This window comes from Caretta caretta, chromosome 1 (assembly GCF_965140235.1).
Source record: "Caretta caretta isolate rCarCar2 chromosome 1, rCarCar1.hap1, whole genome shotgun sequence".
NCBI lineage: Eukaryota > Metazoa > Chordata > Testudines > Cheloniidae > Caretta > Caretta caretta.
Window position 1 is genome coordinate 17071627 of NC_134206.1, and position 17875 is coordinate 17089501.

A 17875-nucleotide genomic window follows, 5' to 3' on the forward strand; every position below is an offset into this window, starting at 1 on the left:
ATGGTTGCTAGCCCTCTGCTTTCAACGCACAGCTTCCAGTGATTTGTCTGAGGGGCTGAAGACGTTGGAAACGTCATGGCAAAGAAAGTGAAGACTAATTTAGAAACGGTAACATGGCTTTACACTTGTTTAGCGCCTCCCATCTGAGGAGCTCAACTCATCTTGGCCTTGTGGCAGCACTTCCAGCCCTGATGAGGGATTGGGCGAGGCACACTACACGTGTGCAACAGGGAGTCTCTGCCCCAAAGAGCTCACGGTCATGGTGGGTGGAGAGACGCAGCAGGTGCACGCAACTGGCCACGGGGGGCAGGGCAATGTGCAAGCGAAACAGTTATGTTTGGCATCCTGAGTAGCAGCACCAGCACCTTGTGGAGTGGTGAGCCTCCAAACACTCCTGTGAGCTGGGAAGCTGTTATCCTCCCCTTACAGAGAGGGAAATTCCTGGCCCAGAACGGTCCGATGACTTGCCAGGGTTCAAGCTTCGAGTCCATGGCAGAGCCAGGAGTAGAAGGTGGATCTCCTCACTCTCACGCATCTGCTGTAACCACAGGCTCATTATGTTCTCTTTTTGCGAGAGACTCCTCACCACAGTATGAAAACCTCTCGAAGAGCTTTCTGTGCCCCTGCCCTGACCTGTCCATCAAATCTAGTTTTGCGGAGCCTCCCACATGGCAATCCCAGGAACAGGGGATTCTTGTCTCAGGAGTATCCCTTCCCACTAAGCCTATCCAGTCTAGGTCCTGATGACAGGAAGCCCCACCACCCAGACCTTCCCTTTCTCTTGCCTTGTACCTCTCTCCTCTCCGTCATCTTCAGCATTGAAGGTGTCTTTCCCTGCCATGCCCAGGGCCAGTACATGCTCCTCCTTCCCTCCTTCCCCGCTTCGCCTGCCTGCCAAGTGAGCCATTCCCTGTCTGGTACTGGAGAGAGACAGGGTGCTCTGGAGATGTGTTGGCTCAGCACCAGCCACCGCTTCAGGGCTGGCGGGGCAGCAAGGAAAGGAAGCCAGGGCACGCACTGGCCTCTGGGGTTGCTGAAGCTTGGGGATGCGGGATTCAGCATCTGTCTCGTGGAGAGGAGGATAAAGAGACCGACCACACCCCGCTGCTCTGTGTGCCTTGCTTTGCTGCCACTGAGCGGAGAGAGCAGCCTCTGTCTCATCTCACCCAGCCGCCGTCAGCCGACGCACCTAGAATCGCAGCACTTGGGACTAAGTCGGGTGTGCTGGCAAGGCTGCTTCTGCCATAAATACACTTGAACTTGACTTCCAGTCCAGCAGTAGGAATCTGGAGGGTGCAGGGAACAGAAGCTGTTTCCTCTTGGAGCAGCTCTTAATTACTGTGCCCAGGGAGCTGGCGAGACGTTAATGGGATCCCTTTTAGTCCAGCTGTGCTGCAGTCACCATTTGTGCCTTCGTCTCCCCTCACAGTCTCCCCGGCACTTGGCTCGGCTCCCCATGCTGCTGCCCCCCACCAGCTCAATGCAGAGAGGTCTCCACGTCAGGACGGCTGTCTTGATTTTTAAAACTCTCCAGCCTCCCTCCGGGGCCTTGTCTCTGTTTTCATCACTCCCCTAATATTGACTTCAGCTGGTCCAAGAGCCTTGTGTTCGTGGCTCTGCCACAGATTCCCTATGACATTATTTCCCAAACAGTGGGTCCTGACCCACCATTGGGTCGCAGAACGGTTGCCAGGTCCAGGGCTGGATTAACCCATCACAGGGCACTGGCCTAGGCAAACGTACACTTCTGGCCCAGTACACAGGGGAGGCTGTGGGGTGAGGGGTGGGGTTTGGACAGCGAGCCTGCCCTGCACTCAGCTGACCGCGATGGCTTCTGTCTCATGGGGTTGAACCCCACTCTCCTCTCCAGTCACTGTGGCCAGGTGCTCAGGGTCACAGCATCACACAGGTCTGGCCCAGCCAGAAGTTGGTGTCTGGTCGCAATACCACTCACTCAGATTTGGCCCTGCCTCCCTCCTGTTAGTTTGGAGGGTTGGCCAGGCCGAACCTGAGTGGCTCTGCAATCCCATCATGCACCTGGTCGTAGGGAGCCAGCCTGGCTCTGTAAGACAGGAGCTGTCCCTGCAGGGTGCATGCAGGGTGGGCCCACTCTCCAAGACTCCAGTCGTCCTCCCGCAACTCTCCTCCACACCGGGATTAGCTGGGATTAGGCTTGCAATGCTGGGGTGGCACGTACATATCGTGTCTGTTTAGAATGTAAGCTCTTCAGGGCGGGGATTGTCTCTCAGCCTCAACTAGCCCAAGGAGTCTGGGTTATGGTCCTTCATCATCCCAAACTGGAATTATCCCTAATCTTCCTGATCTGCACCTCCAGAACATCCCTCTATCTCTGCTGTTATTAGATGCTGTACAGTCTGAAGTTGTATTCCATGGCACTCTCCCCATCCATGCACCAACCAAGCCTCACCCTACTTGTCTTAAAAGAGCAGATCAGAGAGCTTCCTGAGTCATGCAGAGGTGTTTCCACTAATCTTAATAAGACGTGAGGCCACCATGTTTAATGTGGTGCCTTGGTAGTGTGTGCACCTTGCCTTTCTGTGCTTTTCCCTCCATAGGTCTTTTCCAAGTTGCTGTACCCCATTGTGAGGGAGGGAGCGCTGTCCGTTCTGCTGTACATGCTGCTGAGTTTCCAGCACTCGCATGAAGCATTCCACTTGGTAAGGCTAAATCCAGACTTAAACAAGTGTGTCGTACGGAACGTATCATACCTCAGTTCAGTACGATGAATGTAATAGCTAAGGTAGCTAAAAAAGAGCCTGGAAGCAAAGACACTAGAGCAGTGGTCTCCAACCTTTTTATGCCCATGATCAGTTTTTGAATTTAAGGCCAACCCAGGATCTACCCCACCCCTTCCCCAAAGCCCCGCCCTGCTCACTCTATCCCCCACCCTCCATCACTCGCTCTCCCCCACCCTCACTCACTTTCACCGGGCTGGGGTAGTGGGCTGGGGTTTGGGAGGGGGTGCAGGCTCTGGGCTGGGGCAGAGGGGTTCGCAGTGTGGGACGGGGCTCTGGGCTGAGCCTGGGGCAGAGGGTTGGGGTGCAGAAGGGGGTGCAAGCTCTGGGAGGGAGTTTGGGTGCAGGAGGCTGGGCTGGGCTAGGGGGTTGGAGTGCAGGAGGGGGTGGTGGTGCTGGTTCTGGGAGGGGGATCGGGCTGCTCCTTGGGGTGCAGGAGGGGGTTCAGGGTGCGGGAGGGGAGAAGGGGCCAACGTGCCCCCTGCGGCCCCTTGGGAGCGGGGTGGTGGTGGCACATGGCTCAGCGCACTGCCCTTCTCTGCAAGCACCACCCCTGCAGCTCCCATTGGCCACTGCTCCCTGTTCCCAGCCAATGGGAGCTGCGGGGGCGGTGCTTGCAGGCAGGAGCAGCGCGCAGAGGGCGACCTCTGCCCACCCTCCCTCCCCCGGGGCTGCGGGGCTGTGCTGGCCACTTCCGGGAGCGGCGTGGGACCTAGGCAGGCAGGGAGCCTGTCTTAGCGGCAGCCTCGCTGTGCCTCCAGAGATTGCGATCAGCTAGGAGATCCTCTAGGATCGACCAGTCGATTGCGATCGACCGGTTGGTGACTACTGCACTAGAGAATCGTCTTCCTTGGCCAGAGGTTCTCAAGATTATTTTCATGGCTTGCCACAAATCTGTCCCCAGTCCTTCCTCAGCTGCTCCGCAGAACTTTTTGCATCCATCTCTACAGCAGATTGATGGTGGCACTAGGGGAACCAGAGCTGGTGTATTTGGGGTGCTCTGAGCCTAAGAAGGAGTTGATTGCAAGGGACCAAGCAAACATGCTACAGCAGGAGACCAGGGATGAAGACTGGAAGGCGGTTCCTACCTTCTCCCTGACAACTCCTCCTGGCCTTGATTTCCCTTCTTTTGCTTGACAAATATAGGAGGCAAAAATGTCTGGCTTCCTATCTGTTTATATTGGCATGTATGTCTTTCGATGAGATCTGAGAAATGTTCATACCAGAGCTTAGAAAACTATTGATTGCAAAAAGGTGTTTGGTTCCCTCCCCAACAACATTTCCCATTTTTCTCAATTAATGAAATCGCCACAGATTAGCAAAAAAGATTCAAGCTTGAAATGAAAGAAGCATGCACCTGGTTTCCAAGGCAGAGGCGGCGTTAGAGATCATTTCATTCAAAACCAGTAATTCAGGACAGATGAGGTGAAATCACAGGAAACAAATTAGTGAGATATGTTGCATGAATTTGCATGGGAATTTTAAAACCAGGGTCTAGCACATTTATACCTTTTGGAACGATATATTAGTTCCGTTCTGCTACCGACCCTGCAGGGGGCACTTGTGTACAATTCTTTTGGGTTTGGAGTCTGTAACGTAAGAGCGGCTTTAATTTCCTCTATAAAGAGTGGATTTAAAACAAAATAATCAATTTGGCTATTTGGACATCTCTTCCCACCCATCCGGCCATAACAACTGTAGTGTAGTTTATAGAGATTGCAATAAAATGATACAAATCACAGATTAGTCAAGATAGGTTCAGTTAGCAATATATGTAGCTCATAGTTTAAGGTTAAGCTACTTAGTGCTCCATTCCCGCACACAACATTCCATTCCCTAGTAAGTGTGTATGAACAGATCGCACAGACTAATAGGGTGAAATTCACTCTTGCGCAAAGGGCTAACACAGGGCCTAGGTAACACACTTAAGCCCCAATTAAGCCCTCAAAATAAGGGTTAAGACCCTGATCCTGCACCACTGAAGACCGGAGGCTTTGCTGTTGACTTCAATAGATTCAAGGTCAAGCCCGAAGTGGGATTTAAGTGATGCACAGGTCTTGTGTGCTGGCCCTCTGGAAGGGGTGAAATTTCACACAGATATCTTAATCCAGGGTGCTGTGCGTGGTGTAGTAGATGCATAACTAGTCTGAGCCTTATGTCAGTGAATTTACTTTGCTTTTTTAGCTTCTTCCCCACATTCCCAGACTGGTGGCCTCTCTGAACAAGGAAGACTCCAACTCAGCAACAAGCTGCCTGGAACAGCTGGCCGAGCTGATCCACTCTATGTTCTTCCGGTTTTCAGGATTTCCAGATCTCTATGAGCCGGTCATGGAAGCAGTCAAAGTAAGGCATGCAGTTCTAATCTCGTCCTCTGAACCGCATATAAACTATCTTTAGTTTGCTGTTCAATACAGATCGACCTTGTCGTCATTAGAGATGGGCCTGAATCATATCTGAGCTCTCCTCACTCTGCGGGGAAGGGGATGCTTCAGATTCTGAATCTGGATCTTATTTGAAAAGCTTGGCCCTGTCTTTGGGGGAGGGACCATCTCTTACTATGTGTCTGTGCAGTGCCTTGCACTGTGGGGTCCTGATCACAAGTGTTGCTTCTAGCCACCGCTCTAATCCAAATAAAATAGAATAAATTATACTATGCTTAAGCAAGTCATAGTGGGGAGTTGATACTGCCCCCTATGAGTTTCCAGTGACTTGAATTTCCAATTGAAGCTTTGCCGATGAGGTTCACTGGTACCTCTCAGTGATTCTTTATTACATCATAGGAAGTAAAATTGATTTTGACAAAGATCTCTGGTTGTTTCTAAGGCTCTTCCAATTCCAAATGAAGACCGAATTAAACATTTATTGGGACAAAATGCTTGGACCTCCCAGAAGAATGAGCTGGCCTGTTTCTACCCACGTCTAGCTTCCAAATCTGACACAGGGAAGATTGGGTTAATTAACCTGGGGAACACCTGCTACATGAACAGCATCATTCAGGCTCTTTTCATGGCCTCTGAGTAGGTTTCCTTTCCCTCTCCTCTATCAATAGTGCTGTGAGTTTGTCTGTTACAGAAACTGGGTTTCCCCAATGGCTAATTTTCTCTGTGTTTTTGATTTGCTTTTAAAGCTTTAGGCACTCAGTGCTGAATTTAACCGAAAGCAATTCTCAGCCCTTGATGACAAAGCTCCAGTGGCTCTTTGCATTTCTGGAGCACAGTCAGGTAATTATTGCACATTCTTGTTTGTACCGTTGGCGTCAGAAAGGCTCATCTGGGTGCTACACCCTGCCTGGTTCAATTGCTGATAAGAGGCCTATGTGTCTTGGTGCAGTTTATAAAGTGCCAAATTCTGTTTCTATTATGTACTCCTGGAGGAATTCTGCGCCACTGCGCAATGCAGAATTAATGTTCTGTGCAGAATTTCATGTTTCCCCTGGAGACCTGGGACTGCAAAGTTGCTGGCTGCCATTAGGGGCTGCTGTACTCTGCAGAGCCCATCTCTCCAGCTCACAGTGAGCGGCGTGCCCAGCCTGGTGGGGATGGAAACTCTGTATGCTCTGGCTGCCTGGCTTGATCCTCATCTGCCCGGGGATGGGAGAAGGCATGGGAGACCTGGCTCTGGTAAAGGGTGAGGAAGGGCAGGGCCGCACTGCACTGTTTCCCCCGGCAGGACAGTAAAGAAGTGGTGGGGAGTAAAGGCTCTGGGAAGGATGGGGTGCAGGTGTCTCGGGCAGGGGTGCCCTATGGCTGGACTTTGAGGGGAGGGAGGTGCAAGTTTTTGGGCTCTGGGGGGCTCCGTGCAGCCCTCTCCAGTACCCCGCAACTGGAACAGGGTTGTCATAGGGTTTTTTTTTAATTTTCTGCTCCTGGGGGAATCTTTTTTCTTGGGGTCTGTATTGTTGACATACTTGTTGACAGGTATTTTAAAAAAAATTACCCATGTAATTGAAACGGGAGTGATTATATTGTGTTATTTTGACAAATAAATATGCAGAATTTTAAAATATTGTGCACAGAATTTTTAATATTTTGGTGCAGATTTTCCCCAGGAGTAATTATGGGTTCAGATTTGGAAAAATATACGTGGTGGTCTCTCCCAAGCTTCTCACTCATGAGAATGGGCAGTCTTCAGATTATAATCTCCCCTGGCATGGTCAGTGTAATAGTTAATATTAACATTTAAATATTCATTCGATTCAGTGGGCTTAGAGATGAATGAGTTGGCAGCTTTTGGAACTCTTGTTTCAGGCTGCCTGTAGACTCAGGCAAACGTGGGGGAGGGATAGCTCAGTGGTCTGAGCATTGGCCTGCTAAACCCAGCGTTGTGAGTTCAATCCTTGAGGGGGCCATTTAGGAATCTGGGGCAAAAATTGGGGATTGGTCCTGCTTTGAGCAGGGGGTTAGACTAGATGACCTCCTGATGACCCCCTTCCAACCCTGATATTCTATGATTCTATGATCATAATAGTGGTGATACATGGCTCATAGTTTGAAGGTTATTTTCACAACCATAAAAGATCAAGGCCAAGATTTTCAAAAGTGACTGATCAGTGATTTTGGGTGCTTCCATTTTGGATGGCCAATTTGAAGCCTCTGAGAGAGGCCACTGAAGGGTGATGGGTAGTAATTCCCAAGCCAGGGTCAGTAGAGAGCTGGCTCTTCCTCATTTCTAGATGCATTGAAAGAAGATGAGAATGCATCAGTACTTTTCTGCTGTTGCTTTTCCATGCTAGCAACTACTGTGGTTGCCACAAGGGGGTTATTCAACGGCTAGTGGGAGAGGAAGTGGTCTTCACAGTTATGAATAGAAGGGCATGGGCTCCACACAATTGCATGGATAGGGTGGTGTCCACAAACCAATGGATATAAAGATGTGGTCATGCTTTGAAAACACTTGAATGTCCAGCATTGGGGATAACTCCGGATGTACTGTCAATGCTGGATAAGAGCTAATGTTGTCACACTTTGCCTGAGAGCTTGCTGCTTCATACTGTCTTCCTTCTCATTCAATCAGCTGCATTCCTACTGACTAAAATACGTGGTTACTCTTATTATCCATCTGACCCTGGGGCCCCGGGGGCATAACATGTGGCAGTGCTTATATGGTCAATCACACTGTCTCCCTGTCAGGGTTCCCTCCCCACTCTGAACTCTAGGGTACAGATGTGGGGACCTGCATGAAAGACCCCCGAAGCTTATTTCTACCAGCTTACGTTAAAACTTCCCCAAGGCACAAATCCTTCCTTGTCCTTGGATGGGTACTGCTGCCACCACCAAGTGAGTTGGACAAAGGTTCAGGAAAAGGACAACTTGGAGTTTCTGTTCCCTAAAATATCTCCCCAAGCCCCTTCATCCCCTTTCCTGGGGAGGCTTGAGAATAGTCTACCAACCAAATAGGTAAACCAGATTCTTAAAAAACAGAACTTTATTATAAAGAAAAAAAAAAGTAAAAGAAGCACCTCTGTAAAATCAGGATGGAAGGTAACTTCACAGGGTAAGCAGATTCAAAACACAGAGGATTCCCCTCTCGGCACAACTTTAAAGTTACAAAAACCAGGGATAAACCTCCCTCTTAGCACAGGGAAAATTCACAAGTTGAAAAGAAAAGGTAATCTAACGCGCCCTGCCTTATTTACTTCCTCTTTTTGCAATATTGAGACTCATTTTAGGATGATTTTAGGAGAAGGAGTTTTCTGACCTGATGCTTCTCTGCTTCCCCAGAGAACACACAAACAAAGCCTCCCCCAACCCCCGATTTGAAAGTATCTTCTTTCCTCATTGGTCCTTTTGGGCAGGTGCCAACCAGGTTATTTGAGCTTCTTAACCCCATACAGGTAAGAAGGAATTCTAGGCTACCCTTAGCTGTATGATTATGACACTCCCTAACAGCTTCTAGCTATTGTCTCTTCTCATGTTGATCTTCTTTCAGCTCTGAATATCTCTTCTCATGCAGAGCTGTGTCCCCATCCATATTAATTAGATAGCCGCTTCCTCAAGGCATTAGTTACGTTGCTCAGTAATATAGTACCTGCCTACAGTGATCAGATAACGGGTGGAAGTTGTTTTATTTTTATAAAAGGATTTGGATCAAATTTAATGGAGGATCAAATGAACTGGTGAATGAATTAAGTGGAAGTCTCTGTACTAGTATATAAATAGTTTAAACATGGAAGGCGGAGATGAATAAAAGGGGACATGAAGAAAATATATAAAATAATGAGTGGGCTAGAGAAGGTAGATCAGTTAAATTGATGCTCCCAAGAGCAAGGAAACATTCAAGGAAATTGAGAGGTAGCCAGTTCAAAACTGATAAAAGAAAATACTTTTCCATGTAATATGCAATTAGCCTGTGGAACTCACTACCACAAAGTACCATAAGGGCAAGAGCTTAGAAGGATTTGGAAAGGGGTTTGTTTAAGCATTTATATGGACAACAGAAATATCCAGAATTACCCTCGTACATCATAGTATAAACAATTAGATGTTGGGGATTAGAAGTAAATTTCCCTTGGGCCAGGTTATCCTGTAATCTCCTTCAGCAGGGTTTCTTCCTCTGAAGCAGTGGGTACTGGCCATTGTGGGAGATGAGATACAGGACTAGATGGACCCACTGGCCTGATCCATTACAACAACTCCTATGCTCCTAAGAATGAAGAGGAGGCTGAGTTGAAATGTGAAGAATTACCACTTCCATATGAGCCCTCAGAGAGGCAGAATAACATTATCCAAGACGAAATGTAGCCAGGAGTCTGCTGTTAAGATGCTCCTGCTTATGCAAAATGTGCTGTGAGATTTTAAGGCATGTATGTGGCTGAAACCTTCATTTCAAGTCTCATTTGAAAGAGTATATAACACAAATAGAACATGCACTTATATAGCACCTTTCCCTTGAGGATCTCAAAGCACTTTACAAATGTAGGCCCATTTCAATGACTCTGCTTTACAGGTGGGAAAATTGAGGCACGGAAAGGTTAAGCGACTTGCCTGAGGTCACACAGCAAGACAGTGGCAGAGGTGGGACTAGAAAACATGTTTTCTGAGGCCTATTCCCTTACTCTAACCCCTGAATGCTCCCTAATTGCAATGCACCAATGAAGTTTGCCCTGGTTCCTGAGTAGGGAGGCCATTCGTCTGGTTTAAAACGGGACTGTCCTAGTTTTGTCACTCTCTGCTAGTGATTAAAACCAGACATGGCTTTGTCTGATGGAAATCTGTCTCTGGAGGAGGACGCCAGTGGGGGCGGTGCCTCTGTGGCGTGGCCGGGGAGGGCCCATGGCATTCTGCTGTTCAGTCGGCGCAGCTGGGTCAGCTGCAGCAGCTGCCCTCTCCTCTCCTTGGCTGCTAGACGCTGCACACCAGGCAGCCAGCCGATACGTTGACGGGGCTAACAGCTGGTTAGACGCTGCAGGAAGGGGGCCAAACTGGCCTCTGTGCTGTCCCCTGTCAGGCATCAGGAAGCCAGCAAAAAGGAGGTTACAGTAGTCAACGTTTTGAGATTATGAGGAGGGACCAGAGTTTATGCAGGGTGCACAGGATGAAAAAGGTCAGATTTTAGAAACAGCAGAGAGGAAAACACAGCTGGATGTGGCGGCACGGGAGAGGGAAGAATCAAAGAGGACTCACAAGTTAATGGTCTGAGTGGCGGATAGGGAAGATGGTGATATTTCAACAGCGAATGCAGAAAGGAGTTCCATTTTTTTGATCAGGTTAAATTTAAGATGAAGGGAAGACAACGAGGGGGGATGTCAGAGAGAGATCGAGAGGGCAGGGCTGAAGTACAGGATTGAAACTGAATGGATTGGAAAGGTAACTTTGTGCATCAAGGCCAAGGACCGGGGCCTGGTGGCTGAGGGGGAGGTTGACAGGCTGTTAGAATGGAGGGCCTGATATTAAAAGTAACCTCAGGCTCTAGCAGGAACTCATGTGTGTTCCCTGGTAGTGCACCAGTAACTCATGTCTGTGTGTCTGTCCCTGGTGGTGCACCAGTAAAGGGTGTGAACAGAACTGTGAGAGACAGTGTGCTTAAAAGGCTCTTAAACCCAGACTCCAAAGCCTGCCACACTTGACTCTCCCAAGCAGAACATGTGACTTCATCATGGTCGCGTCACTGCCTTGTGTTTATCGAATACATCGGTGATGCTCATGCTCCAAACAGAGGAGAATCGTATATGGTTTACAGCCAACTTCTAGTCTGGATAAGCAGCCAGGAATGAAACAGTCTCTCTCTAACGGTGCCCTGGGGGCTTGTCTGAAAACGGTGGGAGAAAACCCTTTCTAGCAGAACTGCTGCATCTGCTATCAGCACTTGTGTGGCACCAGGGGCAGGGGTGGAAGCAGCATATGGCTGTATCTCAGAATAACCCGCTTACCTTAAATGCATATCACTGAGGCCATTCAAAAGCAGCTGGGATGTCTGGCTGGTGTTATGATCACCTCAGTGGGTCCCTCATGTAGCTACTTCGTTGCAGAAAAGGGTAGCAAGTAGCAACATAACCAAAGGACTGTGGGATTCTAGGTTTGCTAACATCTGCTCCTTCACTTAGAGCAGAGGGTCAGATTCAGGTTTAGGGGAAGCAGGTGTGAACTTCACTGAAGCCAGTATTTTGCATATAAGAGTCAAAAAGAAGCTTCTTTACTGTACCCTGCTGGGCCTTTTGGTATTGGGCTCTTTGGGTTCTTATACTGTGCCTGTCCCATCACCATAGTAGGGGAACACATGGCAGTCTATCTGAACCATGGGAATTCTCTGAGTCTTTTAAAAAATCCTGGTCCCTGGTGGAAAATTAATAATCTCCATGATCAGGGTGACTACACCACTGCCCATACAGATAGCTTGTTCCCTCCAAACTCTGATTCACAAGCAGTTCTCAGCTGTAATCAATAAAGTCAACATCGTCTCTGAGTTTTTTTATAGTCACCGCGCTGAAACGCAAGACGTCTTTTAATCCCGAATGGCCGAAAGAATATGAGTTCATTGCTGAAAGCAGGAACGGAGAGCATCGCGCATCTTGCAGCCTGTATAGGAGTGAGGTAGCTGTCAGCAATCATCGAAAAGGAGACTTGAATCAACACATTTCTTCTGAAAAGTACAAACAGAACGCGTGCAGTGCAGCTACTTCTGCTAATATGCAGAACTTCTTCAAAGCAAGCGTGTCACCTCATGCCGATAATGTGACTGCTGCTGAACTTTGCAAAGTGGTCCATGCTGTTATGCGTCACCTTTCGTAACGAAGCATCAACAGTAGCGTAAAATTTAATAAAACTATTTACCATGACTCGTCTGTGGCTGAAGACTTGACTTGTGGAAAAAGCAAGGCAAAAAGCATTGAGCAAGAACATTTTAGCCCCATATTCAATTCAGAAGCATTTAGACTATATTAAGAGTAATGATCTATATTTCTATTTGACCACTGATTCTTTAAATAAGGGAGCAGCAAAGTGTTTTTCTTTAGTCTTAACGTATTTCAGTTTTGAAAAAGGGATTCAAACTTTCTCCTGGATTTAACAGTGATAGGAAACTGTGCAAGCCTTTGTCACAGAAACATGTGGCTTTTGACCTCAGTTTGCAGAAGCTGTCAGCCTATGCAGCAGATAATGCCAGTGTAAATTATGGGAGGCATAACAAGGTTTACCCGAAACTAGGGCTGTCAATTAATCACAGTTAACTCAAGCAATTAACTGAAAACAAATTAACTTGATTAAAAAAATGAATTGTGATTAATTGGAGTTTTAATCCCACGGTTAAACAATAATAGAATACCAATTTAAATTTATTATAAATATTTTTGGATGTTTTTCTACATTTTCAAATATATTGATTTCAATTACAACACAGAATACAAAGTGCTCACTTTATATTATTATTTTTGATTACAAATATTTACACTGTAAAAAAGATAAACTAAAGAAATAGTATTTGTCAGTTCACCTCAGACAAGTTCTGTAGAATCATAGAATCATAGAATATCAGGGTTGGAAGGGACCCCAGAAGGTCATCTAGTCCAACCCCCTGCTCAAAGCAGGACCAATTCCCAGTTAAATCATCTGTAGTGCAATCTCTTTATCATGAAAGTACAACTTAGAAATGTAGAATTATTTTTTTTACATAACTGCACTCAAAAACAAAACAACGTAAAACTTTAGAGCCTACTAGTCCATTCAGTCCTACTTCTTGTTCAGCCAATCGCTAAGACAAACAAGTTTTTGTTTACATTTACGGGAGATAATGCTGCCTGCTTCTTATTTACAATGTCACCTGAGAGTGAGAACAGGCATTCGTATGGCCCTGTTGTAGTCAGTGTTCCATGCTATTTACGTGCCAGATATGCTGAACGTTCATATACCCCTTCATGCTTTGACTTGTAGATTGCAATTCTTATCTCTTTTTACAGTGCAAATATTTGTAATAAAAATAATAATATAAACAGTACAAAGTATAAAATATTTGTAATAAAAAATAATGTATATGTATATATAATATCCGTATGTCGATAATATAAGAATTATATATAATACACAAATAATATATTTGTAATAAAATAATATAAATAGTATAAAGTATAAAATATTTGTAATAAAAAATAATAATATCAAGTGAGCACTCTACATTTTGTATTCTGTGTGGTAGCTGAAATCAATATATTTGAAAGTGTAGAAAAACATCCCAAACTATTTATAATAAATTGAAATTGGTATTCTATTATTGTTTAACAGTGGGATTAAAACTGCGATTAATCATGATTAATTTTTTAAATCATTTGACAACCCTACCAGAAACTGAAAAATGCCAACAGGGACACTTTAGCAGCCAGTTGCTTAGCACACATTCTTCATAGCACAACAGAGTAGGCTGCAAAAAAACGTTGTCAGTGTAGAACATTTAATTCTAAAGGTTTATTCTCACTTCAGCGTGTCTGCTCCTGGAACAGAACAATGAAAGGCGATTTGTGACCGTGAGGTGGAAGAGTGCAATCTATTGAGACACGTTACCAGGTGGCTGTCTCTTTTGCTGGCAGTCAATAGATTACTGAAGTGCTGGAACCCGCCACCCAGTGATTTCTAGGGTCTAGGAGAGGAGGAGTGTCCCAAAGTAATCTGGAAATGCTTGGGTAACAAGGGGGCTACCAGTGAGGTTGCTGAACTATATTTGCTCTTTGTGAGCCATGCTCTGAAGCTATTCACGGATTGTATTGATGCTTTAGAAGCCAAGTGCTTTAGTGTTCTTTTAGTGCATGAGCTCACGAAGGGACTGAATATGAAACCGGAGGGAAGGATTAGGGACAAATTCTTTGGATACATGTGAATTCTATGCTCCAGGGATTTACTCAAAATATTCCTGGAAGGTGTAAAAAGGGCTTCATGACCTTTATGAAAGAGCAAAGAAGTATCTGCATGACAGGTATGACTTCCCTTTGCTTTCACAGCAAAGTGTTCCGGTTAGCTCTTGAAAAACCCATCAGCTTTGAAGAATTTTTCTGAAGCTGTATGCACTTGTAGCATGAAAGAATGAAGAATTTGGCATGGTAGAAAGTCTAATCTCTTCTCTTGCATTAAAGGATTGCCTGCCTCATGAAGAGAGGTACCCAAAAAATTTCACCAGAGCACAGGGCAACTTCAAGAACTTGAAGAAAATCCAGCTGTTACATCTCTTCAGTACCACATGGCAATGCTCACACAGAGAGGGTTTTCTTTTTGATGATCACATCTTGGAGAAATGAAAAGATACAGAGATCATGAAAGTGGAGCTCCATATATGTGTCAGTTCAACAGAGGAATGCAAGAATATGTACACTGAACAAGAACAAAGAACTTCTGAAGGGCTGGGATGGGCACCGATAAAAGACTATGGTATTCTGTGAATTTTGGCACACCACACAATCTGCTTCTCACTAGCAAGCCTAACTGCCTTTACATTGTCACATTGTTCCCTACACACAAATGAACACCGTCTTTTATTGAAAAAGTTCTGAGTGACGTTGTAATATTTCATGCCATTCTGTGTAATCATAAACAGAATTGAATGCAGGGTTTGCAGGCTGTTGCACTGTCGAGCTTGCCAAAAAATCAGGACTAGTCTTTTACAATAATACTAAGGAATGAGCTGGGCATTTTAAATGTGGCAGTGTTTTCGTACAGGTTTCATTTGCTAACATTTCCACATGTGGGGTCACGCCGGCAGGAGTGGGGATGCCCTATATTCTGGGGATGAGTCAGCGGCCACCCTACTCCCTGAGTTTGCAGTGTACCAGCAAATAAAAAGAATTCTTTTTATTGTCCTGCTAATGTTACACTTCAGGGACAGTTTTAAACCTGGAGTTTTATTGAACTTAGAATCAACTCCCCGCCCTCCAAGCAAACATAGTTTGCACAAGCCCCGCTCAGTTCTTTCAGAGCACATACTACTTTGCTGCAACCAGAGCTGTCTGCTTTGGACCCCTCAGCAGACCTTCAATCCTTAAAGGGACAAGGCACAGGTACCTCTATTCCCGACGTTCGCTGATGTGTGCTACACTGCCTCCCGACAGGTCTTCGTAACTGACTGTGTCTGCAAGGGCCTGACCCAACTCTCATTGAAGTGAATGCAAAGTGATGCCCAGTGGGAGTGGGACCAGCCTTAAATGCTTCTCTTCCTCTCATTTTGTTGTTGCCAGCGACCTGCTATCTCACCTGAAGGCTTCCTCTCAGCCTCCTGGCCTCCTTGGTTTAGCCCTGGAGCTCAGCAGGACTGTTCTGAATACCTGAAGTACCTGCTGGATCGGTAAGTGGCAGCCTTTGTACACGTTTAGAGTGTAAAGTCTTTGGGGCAGCAGGCAGGTCTCTCTCTGTTCTGGGTTTGTACAAGGCAGAGCCTCCTAAACACAACATGATAAATGATAACAGAGATGCAAACAGCTGTTCATCTGGGTCATTGTGCTCATCCCCTGCCAATGTGGGATTGTTCCCTAGAGAGAAAGTTGGACAACTAATATCAGTGATCATTTCCAAGGCTTTCTAAACATTGTATTGACTCACAGGTGAGTAATGCAATGGGGGTCTGAGTGAGTGAGGTTACTCTGGACTAGCTGCGCCCACCGAGGGGATAAGGAAGCTAGTAATGTCAGCTAGGGCCCAAGGGGGTTCTTTAGTTCACAGGCTGGAGCATTGTGTGTTTGGAGCTGAAGGAGAAGGGTTCTAGTCGCAGCTTCAATTATAAAGCCCTACTTTAGGCTCTCCTGTATATAAACTTTGGCTTGGAAAAATCAGTTTGGCCTGAAAATTGCCACATACACCCTGAAGGCAAAGGGGATTGTCTCTGCCGAGTGTGTGGGAAAATCTGACTATTTCTGAATGACAAGCATTTAAAAAAAACGCACCCCTGTTTGAAATTTTGACTTTTGTCTAAAATTTCTGTCTCTCTCTGTAGCTCAAAAGCCACAGATCCTCTTCAAATCCCAGCTGCAGGTGGGCACGCAAAGGAGTTCTGGCAGAAATGGGGTGTGTGGCACATGTAAAGTGTATGCGCCCCAAATCCCATCCCCTCACCCCCACTCAGGCAGAAGAACCGCATCAGGCAGGATCCTCCAGGCCAAGCTTTACCGTGTGGGGAGTCACCAGCCATAAGGAGAGGAAACTCCATAAAGTGATAGTCTTTGGCTGAAAGTGTTGAGAAGTTGAAAGTACATCAACCTCCTAGGGAGTTGGGCGTGAAAAAATAAGTAGTGAGGAGAGGCTGTCTGTGGATGAGGGACCACACGTTGGAGGTTACTGGTCTGTTGTGTGATTTCTAATGTAGGTGTTTTTCCTCTGCCAAAGGCTACATGAAGAAGAGAAAACTGGGAAAAGAATTTACCAAAAGCTCAAAGAGTCCAACTTGATGCCTCAGGCTGAGGAGCGCCACTACTTAAACAAGACATTAATTGAGAAAATGTTCGGGGGTAAGATGATGACAAAAATCCGCTGTCTGAAGTGTCTAAATGTCTCCTCCCGAGAAGAAGCCTTTACAGACCTGTCCTTGGCTTTCCCACCGTCCAACAGACACATGCGTCTGCAGAGCTACACAGCAGTTTTACCAGTGGAAGAAATCGGCCCACAGATTATTGAGCCACCCATAAAACCACAGAGTCAGGCAATGGAATCTCCAAGGAGGCAAAGGAAGCACCCCGTGTCTGGAGAACCTCCCGTCCGGCTCTTGCCAGTAGAAACAGTAGGGTTCCAGGAAGCAGAGGGACAAGCGACTCCTTTCATCCTGAGATCCGACAGAGATCACGTCAGTCTGGAGGCAGTGAAAGATCCACTGTTGGCTTTTGGAGAGCAGACCTGTGGCTCTGAGGACTCCAGATCTGTCCCGGACTTGATCAACTATTTCTTATCACCGGAGGTGCTGACATCCGAGAATAAATATCACTGTGAGAAGTGCGCTTCCCTGCAAGATGCGGAGAAAGTGGCCGAGCTGACAGAGGGGCCACACTACCTTGTCCTCACCCTGCTGAGGTTCTCCTTTGACTTGAGGACCATGAAGAGGAAGAAGATCCTGGATAATGTCTCAATTCCATTGGTGCTGAAGCTGCCGGTCCTGGTTGCCTCTGAGGACTCCGGTGAAGTTTGCCAGAACAGGAATGGATTTGTGTCCATGGTGTATGATCTCTGCAGCGTGGTGGTCCATTCTGGAGTCTCCTCAGAGAGTGGCCATTACTATTGTTATGCCAGAGAGTGTACCAGTACTAGTGCCAGCAGTCAGCCAGGGGACGGGGCACAGAAAAGCACGTCAGACAAGCAGATGGACTTTGAAATCCAGTGGTACCTCTTCAACGACACCAGGGTATCCTTTTCCTCCTTCGAATCGGTCAGCAACGTGACCTCTTTCTTCCCCAAAGACACGGCCTACGTGCTCTTCTATAGGCAGCGGCCTTGCAAGCAGAGCTGGGCCGTGCATGAGGCCGTTTCAGACGCCGTCCGGCTACATGGGGATCCTTCTCCCAGTAAAGACTTGATGGAAGCCATTTCCAAAGATAACATCCTGTATTTGCAGGTAACTCCATTTACCTTCTGCACCACGTTTTAGGGGACTGATTCTGCTTCCATCGAAATCAGTGTCAGCTTTTGTCTTCGCTTCAGTGGGAGCAGGCCTGTAGGTTACACTCA

General features: G+C 46.7%; 1 protein-coding gene across 2 annotated transcripts in view; it reads left to right on the forward strand.

The window, feature by feature from the left end:
- USP35 (ubiquitin specific peptidase 35) overlaps nt 1-17875 on the forward strand; it is a 67477-nt gene that overhangs the window by 41662 nt on the left and 7940 nt on the right. For both annotated transcript variants that reach the window (XM_048840531.2, XM_075126278.1), the window contains exons 5-10: nt 2577-2678; nt 4941-5099; nt 5580-5773; nt 5884-5977; nt 15406-15512; nt 16547-17762. In XM_048840531.2, the coding sequence (XP_048696488.1) occupies nt 2577-2678; nt 4941-5099; nt 5580-5773; nt 5884-5977; nt 15406-15512; nt 16547-17762 (1872 nt within the window). The remainder of the gene's footprint in view (nt 1-2576; nt 2679-4940; nt 5100-5579; nt 5774-5883; nt 5978-15405; nt 15513-16546; nt 17763-17875) is intronic.